At 45.5% G+C, this 13,604-nt stretch overlaps 1 protein-coding gene across 1 annotated transcript in view; it reads right to left on the bottom strand.

Moving 5' to 3' along the window:
* The window catches only part of LOC134339381 (RING finger protein 11-like), a 28,330-nt gene extending 16,070 nt beyond the window's left edge, over positions 1–12,260 (bottom strand). Inside the window, exons 1-2 of the mRNA XM_063035832.1 lie at positions 11,975–12,260; positions 132–301 (exon numbers count right to left, since the gene is read on the bottom strand). Of these exons, the coding sequence (XP_062891902.1) occupies positions 132–301; positions 11,975–12,133 (329 nt within the window). The 5' untranslated portion in view covers positions 12,134–12,260. The remainder of the gene's footprint in view (positions 1–131; positions 302–11,974) is intronic.
* Positions 12,261–13,604: the final 1,344 nt, after the last annotated feature.

Below are 13,604 nucleotides of genomic sequence, written 5' to 3'. Positions count from 1 at the left end.
TATAAACCCTGGGATCATGGTCTGAGTAATTTAACCACCAAGCTGTCGTTACCTGGACAGTCACTCCTTGTCCTCCCCTAGAATGCTCTGGGATAACAGTTTGAGTAATTTTTAACCACCAGGATACTCACTCCTTGATCTTCTTGCTCTGGGCTTCCCTGCCTCTGTCAAAGCTGCCCTTGGGAAGGTGCTGGATTAGGCCAAGCCTCTGCGCTATTCGGATTTGTTCATCCTCTGTCAGCTGTGTTGCCAGGCGGGTTTGACTCGGTGTCGGGTGATAAACTGGAACTCGTGGTTGCTCCTGAAACACGTGGAAATAATTTCTCGGGTAACCTGGAGTTTCACCGAACAACACACAAAAAGCTGAAGGAGCTCAGTAGGTCAGACAGCATCTATGGAGGGGAATAAACGGCTGACGTTTTGGGCCGAGACCCTTCATCAGGACTCTCCACAGATGCCCTCCACAGCTCCTACCTCGTTCGCTGCTGATAGCTCGAAGGAGTCAGTGCTAGGACCGCTTCTTTTCACATTATGTGTCAACGATCCGGATGATGGCATTGATGGCTTTGTTGCCAAGTTTGCAGATGATATGAAGATAGATAGACGGGCAAGCAGTGTTGTGGACGAGGGAGTCTGCAGAAGGACTTAGAGAGATTAAGAGAATGGGCAAAAAGTGAAATACAGTGTAGGGAAGTGTATGGTCATGCACTTTGGTAGATAAAGATGTATTTTCTAAAGGGGGAGAAAATTCAGAGATCAGAGCTGCAAGGTTCTTGGGGGTCTTCATACAGGATTGCCTAAAGGTTAACTTGCAAGTTGAGTCAGTGGTAAGGAAGGCAATTGCAACGCTAGCATTCATTTTGAGAGGAACAGAATATAAAATCAAAAATGTAATCCTGAAGCTTTATAAAGCATTGGTCAGACTGCAACTGGAGTACTGAGAGCAGTTTTGGGCCCTATTTCCAAGAAAGGATATACTGGCATTGGAGATGGTCCAGACAAGGTTCACAAAAATTATCCTGGGAATGAAAGGGTTAATGGACTAGGATTATTTGATGGCTCAGGACCTGTACTCACTGGAGTTTAGAATAAAGGGGGGATCTCATTGAAAACTATTAAATATTGAAAGGAGTCTGATATCAGCAGACAACCTCAGAATAGAGGGATGCCCCTTTAGAACGGAGATTAGAAAGGATTTCTTTAGCCACAGGGTGCTGACACTGTGGAATTCATTGCAACAGATGGCTGTAGAAGCCAAATCATTAGTATATTTAGCAGAGGTTGATAGGCTCATGGAGCAAAATATTGTTAAGGTATCACAGCAAATAGCAAACTCAGAAGCCAACATCAATTAACTGAGTTATCAAGACTTTAGCAACTAAACAATAAATATCATTAAGCTGGAGAATGTCAAATACGAATATGGTAAGCAGTCTTTAATGTTATTGTGGTAGAAACAGATATATTAGGAACATTTAAGAGACTCTTAGACAGGCACATGGATGGTAGAAAAGCGAAGCAATATGTGGGAGGGAAGGGTTTGACTGATCTTGGAGTGGGTAAAAGGTCAGCACAGCAACATGGGCCAGAGGGCCTATATGGTCTATGTCACACACTTCCACATCAGCATGGTATGTAACTTGGAGGAAAGCAGGTGCCCTTGATTTCTGATAGGAGCCGTGAATGAATCTGAAAGATGCTGAAATGCACTCAATGCATGGATTGGACCAGTACAGCGGAGGGCCAAGCTCTTTGCCAGTCTAAATATTTCCTAAATGGTGCATTTGCACCTGTTTCCACCACCAGCTCTGGCAGCGCATTCCAGGCACCCACCACTCCGTCTAAGAAACCCATCTCCGAAAATCCGCTTACACCATACACCTTATGCCTCCTCTTATTGGCAATTTCTGCCTTTAGAAGAAGTCTCTGACTGCCCATTCAATCTATGCCTCTCAGCATCTTGAACACTCTCATGCTCCTTTGTTCCAAACCAAACAAACCTAGCTCAGTCAACCTGTCCTCAAACAACATGTTCTCTGATCCAGGAAGCATACTAGTAAATCTCCCCTGCACTCTCTCAAAAGCTCCCACATATTTCTTAAAATAAAACAACCAGAACTGAACACAATACTTCAAGTGTGGTCTAACCAGTGTGTCATAAAACTGTTATATGCATCGTTACTTCAGAACCCTTGAACTCAATCCCCAACTAATGAAGGCCAACACACCATACACCTCAACTACTCCAACTTGCACAGCAACTTTGAGTGATCTATTGACATGAATTCCAAGAACCCTCTGTTCTTCTGCTGTTAAGAATCCTGTCATTACACCTGTCTTCTGCCTTCAAGTTCGACCTTCAAAAGTGAATTACTTCAAACTTTCTGGGTTGAATTCCATCTACCACTTCTCTGCCCAGCCCTGCGTCCAGTCAATGTCCTTTCACAATATCTAGAACACTAACACCCTCTGTTTCATCTGCAAACTTACTAACCTACCCGTCCCCTTCCTCATTCAATTCCATTATATATAAAAACAATCACAAACAACAAGGGTTCCAGAGCAGACCCCTGTGGACCACCACTGGTCACAGTTCTCCAAGCACAATACACTCCATTGACCACTCTCTGCCTTCTGTGTGCAAGCCAATTCTGAATCCACACAGCAAAGTTTCTCTGGATCTCATGCTTCCTGTCCTTCTGAATGATCCTACTATAAAGATCCTTGTCTAATGTCTTAATATAACCCATATACACCACATCTATCACTCTACCTTAATCAATTTGTTTTGTCACAGCCTCAGAGTACTCAGTCAGCCTTGTGAGGCACAACCTGCCCTCACAAAGCCATTTTGACTACAATCAGACTCTGCTTCTCTAAGTGCTCATAAACCTTGGGTTATCCTATTTACCACCCTCCGATCATCTGATACTACTCCTGTGGCCAGTGAGGACACAAAGAAGATCGCCAAAGGTGCACCAGTCGCTTCCCTCACTTTCTGTAGTAACAGGAGGTATACCCCATCTGCCCCCAGGACTTATTTACCCTAGTGTTTTTCCTCCAGATGCAGCAAATCCACTTTCTTAACATTGACATGTTCCAGTGTATGAACTTGTTCAACATTGTCCTCATATTCATTAAAGTCCCTGTGGTGAATACTGAATAAAAGTATTTATTAAACACCTTCCCTACCTCCTCCGACTCCAGGCACATTTTCTCTTCTCTGCCTGATCAGTCTTACCCTCACTCTAGTCATCTTAGTGCTCCTTTGCTGTGGAAGAGTCCAAACCCATGCACTCCCCGCACAAGATCACTGACGGAGCTCCCACCCCCGCTCCCCCCCAGACAGACAAGACGTTCAAGAAGGTGGCTACCATTCACTCTCCCTAGGGCAGCAAAAGCTGGCCCAAGAATACCCACTCCCAAAAGAATACACAAAAATACTTGATCACACAAGATTCTGTAGTTACTGGTAATCCAAAACAACACACACACACACACAAAATGATGGAGGAACTCGTGTCAGGCAGCATCTATGGAAATGAATAAACAGTTGATGTTGTGGGCCAAGACTCTTCATCAGGAAAAGGTAGGGGGAGGGGAAGCTAGAAGGTGACAGGTGAAGCCAAGTGGGTAGGAAAGGTAAAGGGCAGGAGAGGAAGGAATCTGACAGGAGAGGAGCGTAGAAAGAGAAAGGAAAAGAAGGAGGGAACCCAGTGGGAAGTGATAGGCAGATGAGCCATAGATGCTGCCTAACCTGCTGAGTTTCTCCAGCATTCTGTGCTGAGCAAAAATAGTTTGCAGGAACTTTCCCAGCGGTAATCCAGATTGTCCAATTGCCCTCTCCTTAGATATTCTTTCTCCTTCAATTATTTTTTTAGTTCCATGTTAACCCAATAACTCTAACAGCAACTTGTACCTTGACACACACCTACTCTTCCAATGGATCACGTGTACACCTCTCACCAAAGTCCATTCATTTCCCCCAACCAGCCAACACCAGTTATATTTACAACTTCTGATCCAACCGGTTCAACCGAACCCTGCCCTGGTACGCTTGGTCAGTCACTCATCCCCCGTGGGCCATTTGGCCCAATTGCTCGGTCATTTGTCCCCCATGGGCCAGTTGGCCCATTCAGTCAGTCATTCTTCCCCCGTGAGCCAGTTGGCCCAAGATCTCTTCCCTCATGATCCAGTCACTCAACAACCAACCCCCAACCCAGTAGGCCCTGTCACTCATGCCCACGACCAAGTACACTCTGACTCTCATCCTGAGCAGCCCTGAACCAGTACGTCCAATCACTCATTCCCCCATAACCTGGTCAGCGCAATCATTCATCCCACGTGACCCAGTACGAGTAGCCACTCAACATCTGTGACCCGGTATACCCAATAAATCAACCCCCTTCTGGTTTACCCAGTTATGCTTCCCCATAACCCCTGTCATTCCCCTGCTGTCACCACATCCAATTATATACCGCGCCCCCTCCGCTCATCCAATCACATGCCCGCGCCCCCTCCGCTCATCCAATCACATGCCCGCACCCCATCAGCTCATCCAATCACATGCCCGCGCCCCCTCCGCTCATCCAATCACATGCCCGCACCCCATCAGCTCACCCAAACACTTTGTCCCAAACTCCCACACCTGTGCACCCAGCAGCGCACCACTGCTTCTCACTTACAGCAGTCTGTTGTGTGTGAGCCCTTCTGTCTTTCGGCTCCTCCCAAATCCTGTTCCTGTCTTTTTTACTCTCAGCCATGGTGTACTGTTTTCCTGTCTCCCTGCAGCTTTTTCTGTCTCTCTGTTGGGTGCGTGTGATGTACATTAAGCTCTCTGTCCTGGTCTAGCTTTACTGCCTTGCCTTTTGGTCTTCTAAAGCCTGCTGCATTCAAACACAGATCGCTCCTTTCTGGAAAAGAAAATCCACAAAGAGTTCAACGGTAAGAACACCCATGTCTTCACACTTAAAATCTGATGGACAACATCGGGGGTCACAGTAGTATGTATGGTGTCACACGAGTCTGTGGTGGCCAGTGCTATCATGTTTGCTGTTGTGTGCTGGGGCAGCAGGCTGAGGGTAGCAGACACCAACAGAATCAACAAACACATTCCTACGGCCAGTGATGTTGTGGGGATGGAACTGGACTCTCTGACGGTGGTGTCTGAAAAGAGAGGATGCTGTCTAAGTTGCATGCCATCTTGGTCAATGTCTCCCATTCACTACATAATGTACTGGGTGGGCACAGGAGTACATTCAGCCAGAGACTCATTCCACCGAGATGCAACACAAAGTGTCATAGGAAGTCATTCCTGCCTGTGGCCATCAAACTTTACAACTCCTCCCTTGGAGGGTCAGACACCCTGAGCCAATAGGCTGGTCCTAGACTTATTTCATAATTTACTGGCATAATTTACATATTACTATTTAACTATTTATGGTTTTATTACTATTTATTATTTATGGTGCAACTGTAACGAAAACCAATTTCCCCCGGGATCAATAAAGTATGACTATGACTAGTGGTTAGCACAACGCTATTAAAGCTCAAGGCGTTCCGGATTTTGGAATTCAGTCCAGCACTGCTCTGTACATTTTCCCCATGGACTATATAAAATCACGAAGAGCAAGGGTTGCAGGACCCCTACACTGTGATTTTTATAAATGACCTGGATGAGGAAGTGGAGGGATGGGTTAGTAAATTTGCTGATAACACAAAGGTTGGGGGTGTTGTGGATAGTGTGGAGGGCTGTCAGAGATTACAGCGGGACATTGATAGGATGCAAAACTGGGCTGAGAAGTGGCAGATGGAGTTCAACCCAGATAAGTGTGAAGTGGTTCATTTTGGTAGGTCAAATACGATGGCAGAATATAGTACTAATGGTAAGGCTCTTGGCAGTGTGGAGGATCAGAGGGATCTTGGGGTCTGAGTCCATAGGACACTCAAAGCAGCTGGGCAGGTTGACTCTGTGGTTAAGAAAGCATACGGTGTATTGGCCTTCGTCAATCGTGAAATTGAATTTAGGAGCCGAGATGTAATGTTGCAGCTATATAGGACCCTGGTCAGACCCCACTTGGAGTACTCTGCTCAGTTCTGGTCGCCTCACTACAGGAAGGATGTGGAAGCCATAGAAAGGGTGCAGAGGAGATTTACAAGGATCAGTCCTGACGAAGGGTCTCGGCCCGAAACATCCACTGTACCTCTTCCTATAGATGCTGCCTGGCCTGCTGCGTTCACCAGCATTTTTTGTGTGTGTTACAAGGATGCTGCCTGGATTGGGGAACACGTCTTATGAGAATAGGTTGAATGAACTCGGCCTTTTCTCCTCGGAGCGACGGAGGATGAGAGGTGACCTGATAGAGGTGTATAAGATGATGAGAGGCATTGATCATGTGGATAGTCAGAGGCTTTTTCCCAGGGCTGAAATAGTTGCCACAAGAGGACACAGGTTTAAGGTGCTGGGGAGTAGGTACAGAGGAGATGTCAGGGGGTAAGTTTTTTACTCAGAGAGTGGTGAGCGCGTGGAATGGGCTGCCGGCAACGGTGGTGGAGGCGGATATAATAGGGTCTTTTAAGAGACTTTTAGATAGGTACATGGAGCTTAGTAAAATAGAGTGCTATAGGTAAGCCTAATAATTTCTAAGGTAGGGACATGTTCGGCACAACTCTGTGGGCCGAAGGGCCTGTATTGTACTGTAGGTTTTCTATGTTTCTATGTAATATGTGGGTTTCCCCCTGGGTGCTCCATTTTCTCCCACAAGCCAAAAAAAATCAGGAAGGTTAATTGATCATTGTAAATTGTCCTGTAATTAAGTTTGGGTTAATTGGGGTTGTGGGGTTACTGGGTTGGTGTGGCTCAAAGGGCCTTCTCCACAGTTTCGCTAAATATATAAACTAATTAAATCCTCTTATTGTATAAACACAGTTTATAGTCTTTCTCCTAGCAGAGCACTACATCTATGTTAAAGGTTATATCCATCCTCAACCCAGAACTGCTTCCCTAGGTCTGCTTACAGTCCAATGCTTCCCTGTGGTTAAACATTTATTTATATCTTCCTGATCTATACTTGCGGTCCTTCAGCTATTTACAAAGGTCACTCCCATATTTACGAAATACATCAAGCTGTTTCACCATGCCTCAAAAACCTCTTTTTATGGTCTGTCTGGCCACTTCCGGTTGAATAAGTGGCCATTTTGTGTTCCCAAGCTTTAAAAAAACAAGAAATACTATAGAGGTCACCTTTGAAAGGGAATCCTATTGAAGCCAAATGGTTGTTCTCTCTTCTTACAGGGAAGGACTACAGATACAGCCTTGACTGGCACTGGCACTGACGCTCTCCATCCCATTCCTGGAAAGTTCGTGAATCAGCCTGTGGTTGCAAGACCGACCACAGCAAACACCAGTTTGATAACAACGCCACAGCAATTCACATCATTACATTCCCAGGAGAAAAGTACATGAACATGGGCTTTTCACTTTGGAGCAAAGAATGAGAGGTGACTCGATAGAGGTGTAAAAGATGATAAGGGGCGTAGAGTGGACAGCCGGAGACTTTTGTCCAGGGCAGAAACGGCTAATACGAGGGGGCATATAAAGTGACTGGAGAAAAATACAAGGGTGATGTCAGAGGAAGGTTTCTTCCCTCCACAGAGAGAGGTGGCTGCATGGGAATGCATTGCCAGAAGTGGTGATAGAGGCAGATACATTAGGGACATTTGAGAAACTTAAATAGGCACAAATGAAGGGCAACGTAGGAGCAAAGAGTTAAGATTGATTGTAGAGTAGGTTCAGCCCTGTACTGTTCTATGAACGTGGTGAGAAGTTTTAGCAAATTATAATTTTAATAACCCCTCACATGGTGTCCAAAAGTCCAAATACATAACAACCGATTCCACTTATCTAATTCCAACCTCAAATGCATCTAACAGACTTGTTAAAAATGATTTTACTTTCATGAATCCACAAAGACTCTGCCCAGTTCTATAATTACTTTGCAACTGCCCAAACAATTATATTGCACCAGACGACTCTATAGAGTTACTCTGTCTAAGGTAATCCTAACCTCACTGCATCATTAAATGTTAAACCAGTGAAACTAAAATGTGTAGGTGGATTAGCACAACAGACTCGAGGCCAATGGCCTTCCCACACATTTTAATGAGGCTGTTCGCATTAAGAGTTCACATTGATAATGGAATCAAGACCAGACCATTGGCCCAGAAACATGCCCTTCAGCCCAATTCATCCATGCTGACTATGATTCCTAACTAGGGGGCACATTGGACAGTGAGATGCAAACAACGCATCTCACTGTATATTTCAATGTACATGTGACAAATAAAGCTAATCTTAAAATCTTAATCTTGATCCCATCTGCCTGTATCAGGCCCATATCGCTTTGCAATCCAAGCACCTGTCCCAAACACATTTTAAACTTAATTGTATCTGCAGCTTGTTTGAGATATTCACCAACCTCTGTGTGAAAAACCTGTCTTAAGTCTCCTTTGAATTTCTCTCTTCTCACCTCAAACCTGCGCCTACAGCTCTCCACTTCCCCAACTCATCTGTGCATCTCATTGTTTTATATATCTCTATAAGGTCAGCAGCTCATGTATTTCAGTGAGAATAAACCCAGTTTATCTCACCTTATACCTACAACCTTCCAGTCCAGGCTACATTCTGATCAATCTCTCCTGCACGCTTTCTGCTGCTACCACTTCCAGTCTGACCAGAACTGTACAACACACTCCAAATATGGCTGCAACATGACACCCTTATATTTGAAGCCTCCACCAAATATTACTAATTTACTTCTTTACTACGGTATCCACCCTTGTCAACTTGCACTCAGAGGTCTCTCTACAAATCCACACTTCTAAAGACTCCTTCATTTATTGTCCTGCATATAACTCCTCATGCCTCCTTTGCCATTAAACTGCTCAGACAATTCCATTGTACAAGATGAATCTGGAGATATTCTGTTTTAGGTAATCCTAACCCTGCTGTGTCAAATGTAAAGGCTGGTAGAAATAACTAAGGCACATAGGTGGATGAGCACATACCATAGTTAGCTCAACAAGCACAAGTTTCTACATCATTTAATATCTAAAACTCTCCCAATCCCCATCTTTAGTTTACTCTGTGAACGAGTCTCCACGGGCCTCTGAGGCAGGTAATTCCAAACTTCTCATCGCAGTCCTGAATGGCCATTCCCTTAATTTAAGACCCCAGTCCAATGCATCACCATCACACTTGCCTGGTCAAGATCCATTGGCATTTGATACATTTCAGTGAGATCACTTTTCATTTTTCTAAACTCCTTCCTCTAACCAATCCTTCTTTGTATAGCAAACTGAGGCATCCATGTTCAGAATGTTACACTTACGGACAGGGAGGCCAGGCCAGCAGGTCATGTTGCAGATATAGTCCCCATACATAATTCTGATCGCTCAAGTGCACTTTCGTTTTTCATCTATTCCATGGAAACACTGATACCACAGCTCACCATCTCTTTTACTTCACACAAACGATGTGCGTTCTGCTGATTATATCCCTAAAGCACTGACCCATAGCTCAGAACTATGCCCACCAACATTTCTGTGGTACATTTCCACTTTGCTCACGCACATCTTGAACCTGTAGAGGTATTTAAAAGGAATTGAGATAAACATGAAGGGACAAGGGAATAGATAATGTTGATGGAATAACAGAACAGGAAGAGCTTAATCTGGAGCACAAACCAGTAGATCAAAGTGACTGTTTCTACCATAATTTCTGGATTCCTCCTATCAAGAATACTTGTCTCCAATCCAAATCCTTTTAATCACCTACCAAACTTCCTTCCTATGACACAAGTGTGCTTAAATCACTACCTTAAAGCCACTCTAGATACCCATCACAAACCACCAGGTAAGAAGCAACAGCAAAAGAATTTCAAAAAGGTACTGTGTAAATATCTATGTGCTAACATCTGATAAAGACTTAAACCTGAGACACCTTAGCGTTAGGAAAAGTACTTCTCAAGATTGTGCAATTATCAGCACAATTCACCAGAAGTTTGCAAGGTAGTTTATATATACACAGAAGCCCTCAATATAGCTGAACCATTATCATCTCAGAAATCACTCTTGCACCTAGTCAAAGCCATCTCCACTAGTTCCATTTAGCCCCAGAATCATTACTGTTCAGCTGAATTCACTCCCTCCATTCAAGACTGCGGATCCCTGCAGGAATACCATGAGAACTGACGACATTGCAGGCACCTGCTCTGCCTGTATGCCAGCGTGCTGAGATTCATGAGGCTTTTCTCACCCCCCCCATGCACATTTTCAAGGATTCATTTCAAAGGCTCAGAAGTTCATTTATTGTCAACGTATACAACACTGAAATTGTTCTTCTCCAAATCGCCACAAAACCAAGAACGAACAGCAGCACAATCATTAACTCCCAAATCCCCCCTCCTGAACTAAAAAACAAAAACAGAACAGGCACATCAACACCCCTCCCCCAAATCCCCCTCCCCTGCACACAAAGAAATGAGAAAGATTGGGTGAAAAACACAATAAAAAAATTATAAGACTGAAAAAAACGTCCATCATCCAAGTCCATATCCAAAACGCAGAAAACCTGGGTAACATTCTCCAGGCACAGCGGCATGCCTTTCTCTCTCTGTCAGCAGAGCGATCCCACCATCAATCAAAAAGCAGTCTCCCCTCTCCGGCAGCAGAGCGATCCATCAGTGATCAAAAGACTGTCTCCCCGCTCTGTCAGCAGAGCAATTCCACCAGCAATCGAAAGGCTGACTCCCCTCTCTGGCAGCTGAGTGATCCATCAGTGATCAAACAGCTGGTAGCTGACATTCTGCATTCGCCTCAATATTTCAATCTCCCTCATCACTTTAACCAGCGAAATGGGGTTGAACCTCTTATCCTGTACAAATCTAACAAGTCACCTCTCAACCGCCTTTGTGCCAACTAGCCCTAGCTTGCTCAACTTATCTTCATAAGACGTACTCTCTAATGCAGACAGTATCCTGGTAAAACTCCTCCGCACCCTCTCTAAAGCTTCCACAACCTTTCTGTAATGAGGCAACCAGAACTGAACACAGTGCTCCAAGTGTGGTCTAACCAGGGTTTTAAAGAGGTGCAACATTAACTGATTCTGTAAGTGTCAAATATTCACAACTGTATGGGAGAAAACAAATCACCTCATCTTTACCTGAAATGGGCAACCCTTTAATTTCAGGATACTACCATAAAGAGATATCTTCATCCATCCTATCAAGAAACCCAGACTCATACACTTTCGACCAAATCCAGCAAATATGAGCCATACTTCACGTCTTTACTGTGACTTGGGGAGTTGCTGATGAAGCATAAAGCAGAAATACAAGTTCTTCATCTGGTGCTATCAATTACTTTCCCAAACCTCTTCTGGTATTACAAATAACTGGCTTATATTTTTGTACTTTAATCAGAATGTAGAAAGTCTACAGCTGGTGTCTTCAATAAATATTTGCGTCTATGGTCTTTCTGCTGAGAGCTGACAACACATTATCATGGTATGACAGACAGTTTCTCCAACAGTCAGCTCTCCCACCAACCTAACTCAGAGGCTTAAGATAATAAAGGTGCAAGTGTCTGCTACACTGTCAGAAGCCCTGTCTGTCACAGATGCCTGAAGATCCAGGGTACTACTTCATAGACGACAGTACCTAAATGTGACTGCCGTTGAGGTCATATAGCAGAGACACCGGCCTTCGGCCCACCACGTCCTTGCTGAACCTCCACACTGACCCCTTTTACTTGGCAATGATCACGACATTTATTATGGAATCATGCTGTGCAGACCGGTCCTGCGTGGCGACGGCCCCAGCCTAGGGCCGGTCTGCACAGCATGCGTGCGCCGAGAGGGACGTGCCCGGCGATATGTGAATGCACATCCCGTGAGTCTGCCCGACGGCACACCGACCTGCTCTGGTGGCGAGGCCGCCGGCGGCCTATGCAGGGCAGCCCCGGACCGAGACCCAGGCCCGGCGGCTTCGACGCCCGCTCCATCTCCGGCGTAACTCGCCGAGTCATTTAACAGCGAGACGTCGTCGCCCGTCTGCGACTTGAAACAGTTTCCCATCGTTAAATCGCCAAATAAGAGCTTTAATAATTAAAATTCCATTTAGTGTTGGACTGGCGCTCCCCATGACAGGGCATCACCAGCTCGACACCGTCGGCGCGCAACCCGTCAACATCGACATCTTGCCCGTCCCATTCGCACTAACCTGCTTCCCACTGGGCGAAGGCTTGGCTGATTGAAGGTCCGAATGACCATTCCCCGCGGTCTCCGCCGCTCAATCGAAGGAAGGGACCAATCACAAGGCAGAGGGGCACACCCGGAGCTGCTTCTTGTCTGATTGGTAGCTGGGAGGGAGGCGGGACCCCTCAGCGCCGGGGTCGGGGCATGTTGGTCGTCATGTGCAATGGATGACGTTGAATCGATGACGTCAGAGTAAATCGGGTTGAGTCGCGGGGCGGTACTTGTGCCCGTCATGGGCGTTAACTGCAATACTCTACTACTATGTCTAAATTTTGTTTACATCATTTTTCTCAAATTCTGTAAATTGGTTTGCAGATTTTGCCCAACACGTGCAGAATGCTGGAGGGACTCGGGAAGTCAGGCATTATCTATGATAATGAACAGTCGACGTTTCGGGCCGAAGCTCCTCATCGGACTGGAAAGGAAGGGAGCAAAAGCCAGACTAGGGAGAGCGGGGGGGGGGGGGGTACAAGCTCAGTAGGTGATAGGTGAGGGGCAAGGAGGATGACATAAAGCTGAGTGGGGTTCGGTGGAAGAGGTAAAGGGCTAAACAAAGAGTAATCTTAACAGGAGAGTGGACCAACAGAGAAGTGGAAGGTAGACAATCCACCGCCACAAGGCTGTATGCTTAGCCCCTTGCTGTATTCGCGTTACACATAATTGTGAGGCTAAGTACAGCTCCAGTGATGTACTTAAGTTCGCTGACAACACCACTGTTGTTGGCCGAATCAAAGGTAGTGACGAGTCAGCATAGAAGGGAGATTGAAAATCTGACTGAATGGTGCCATATCAACACCCTCAATGTCAGCAAAAGAGCTGGATTATTGGCTAGAGAATGAGGAAACCAGAGATCATAAGCCAGTCTTCATCAGGGGATCAGAGGTGGGCAGAGTCAGCAATTTTAAATTACTCGGTTGTATCATTTTAGAGGATCTGGTCTGGGTCCAGCACATAAGTGCCATTACAGAGAAGGCACAGCAGTGTCTCTACTTTCTGAGAAGTTTGGGAAGATTTGACAAGCTACTATCAATGTGCGGTGGAGAGTATACTGATTGGTTGAATCTTGGCTGGGTATGCAAACATTAATGCCCTTGAACAGAAAAGCTCCCAAAAAGTATTGGATACAACTCAGTCCATCACAGGTGAAGCCCTTGCATCATTGAGGACATCTACAGGGTGTGTTGTCACAAGAAAGCAGTATCGATCCTCAAGGAACCCTGCCATCTGAGTCATGCTCTCTTCTCACTGCTGTCATTGGGAAGGAGATAAAGCCTCAGGTCCCACACCACCA

The sequence above is a fragment of the Mobula hypostoma genome, chromosome 29 (genome assembly GCF_963921235.1).
Source record: "Mobula hypostoma chromosome 29, sMobHyp1.1, whole genome shotgun sequence".
NCBI lineage: Eukaryota > Metazoa > Chordata > Chondrichthyes > Myliobatiformes > Myliobatidae > Mobula > Mobula hypostoma.
Note: the sequence above shows the minus strand (reverse complement) of the source record. Positions and strands in the feature narration are given on the sequence as shown.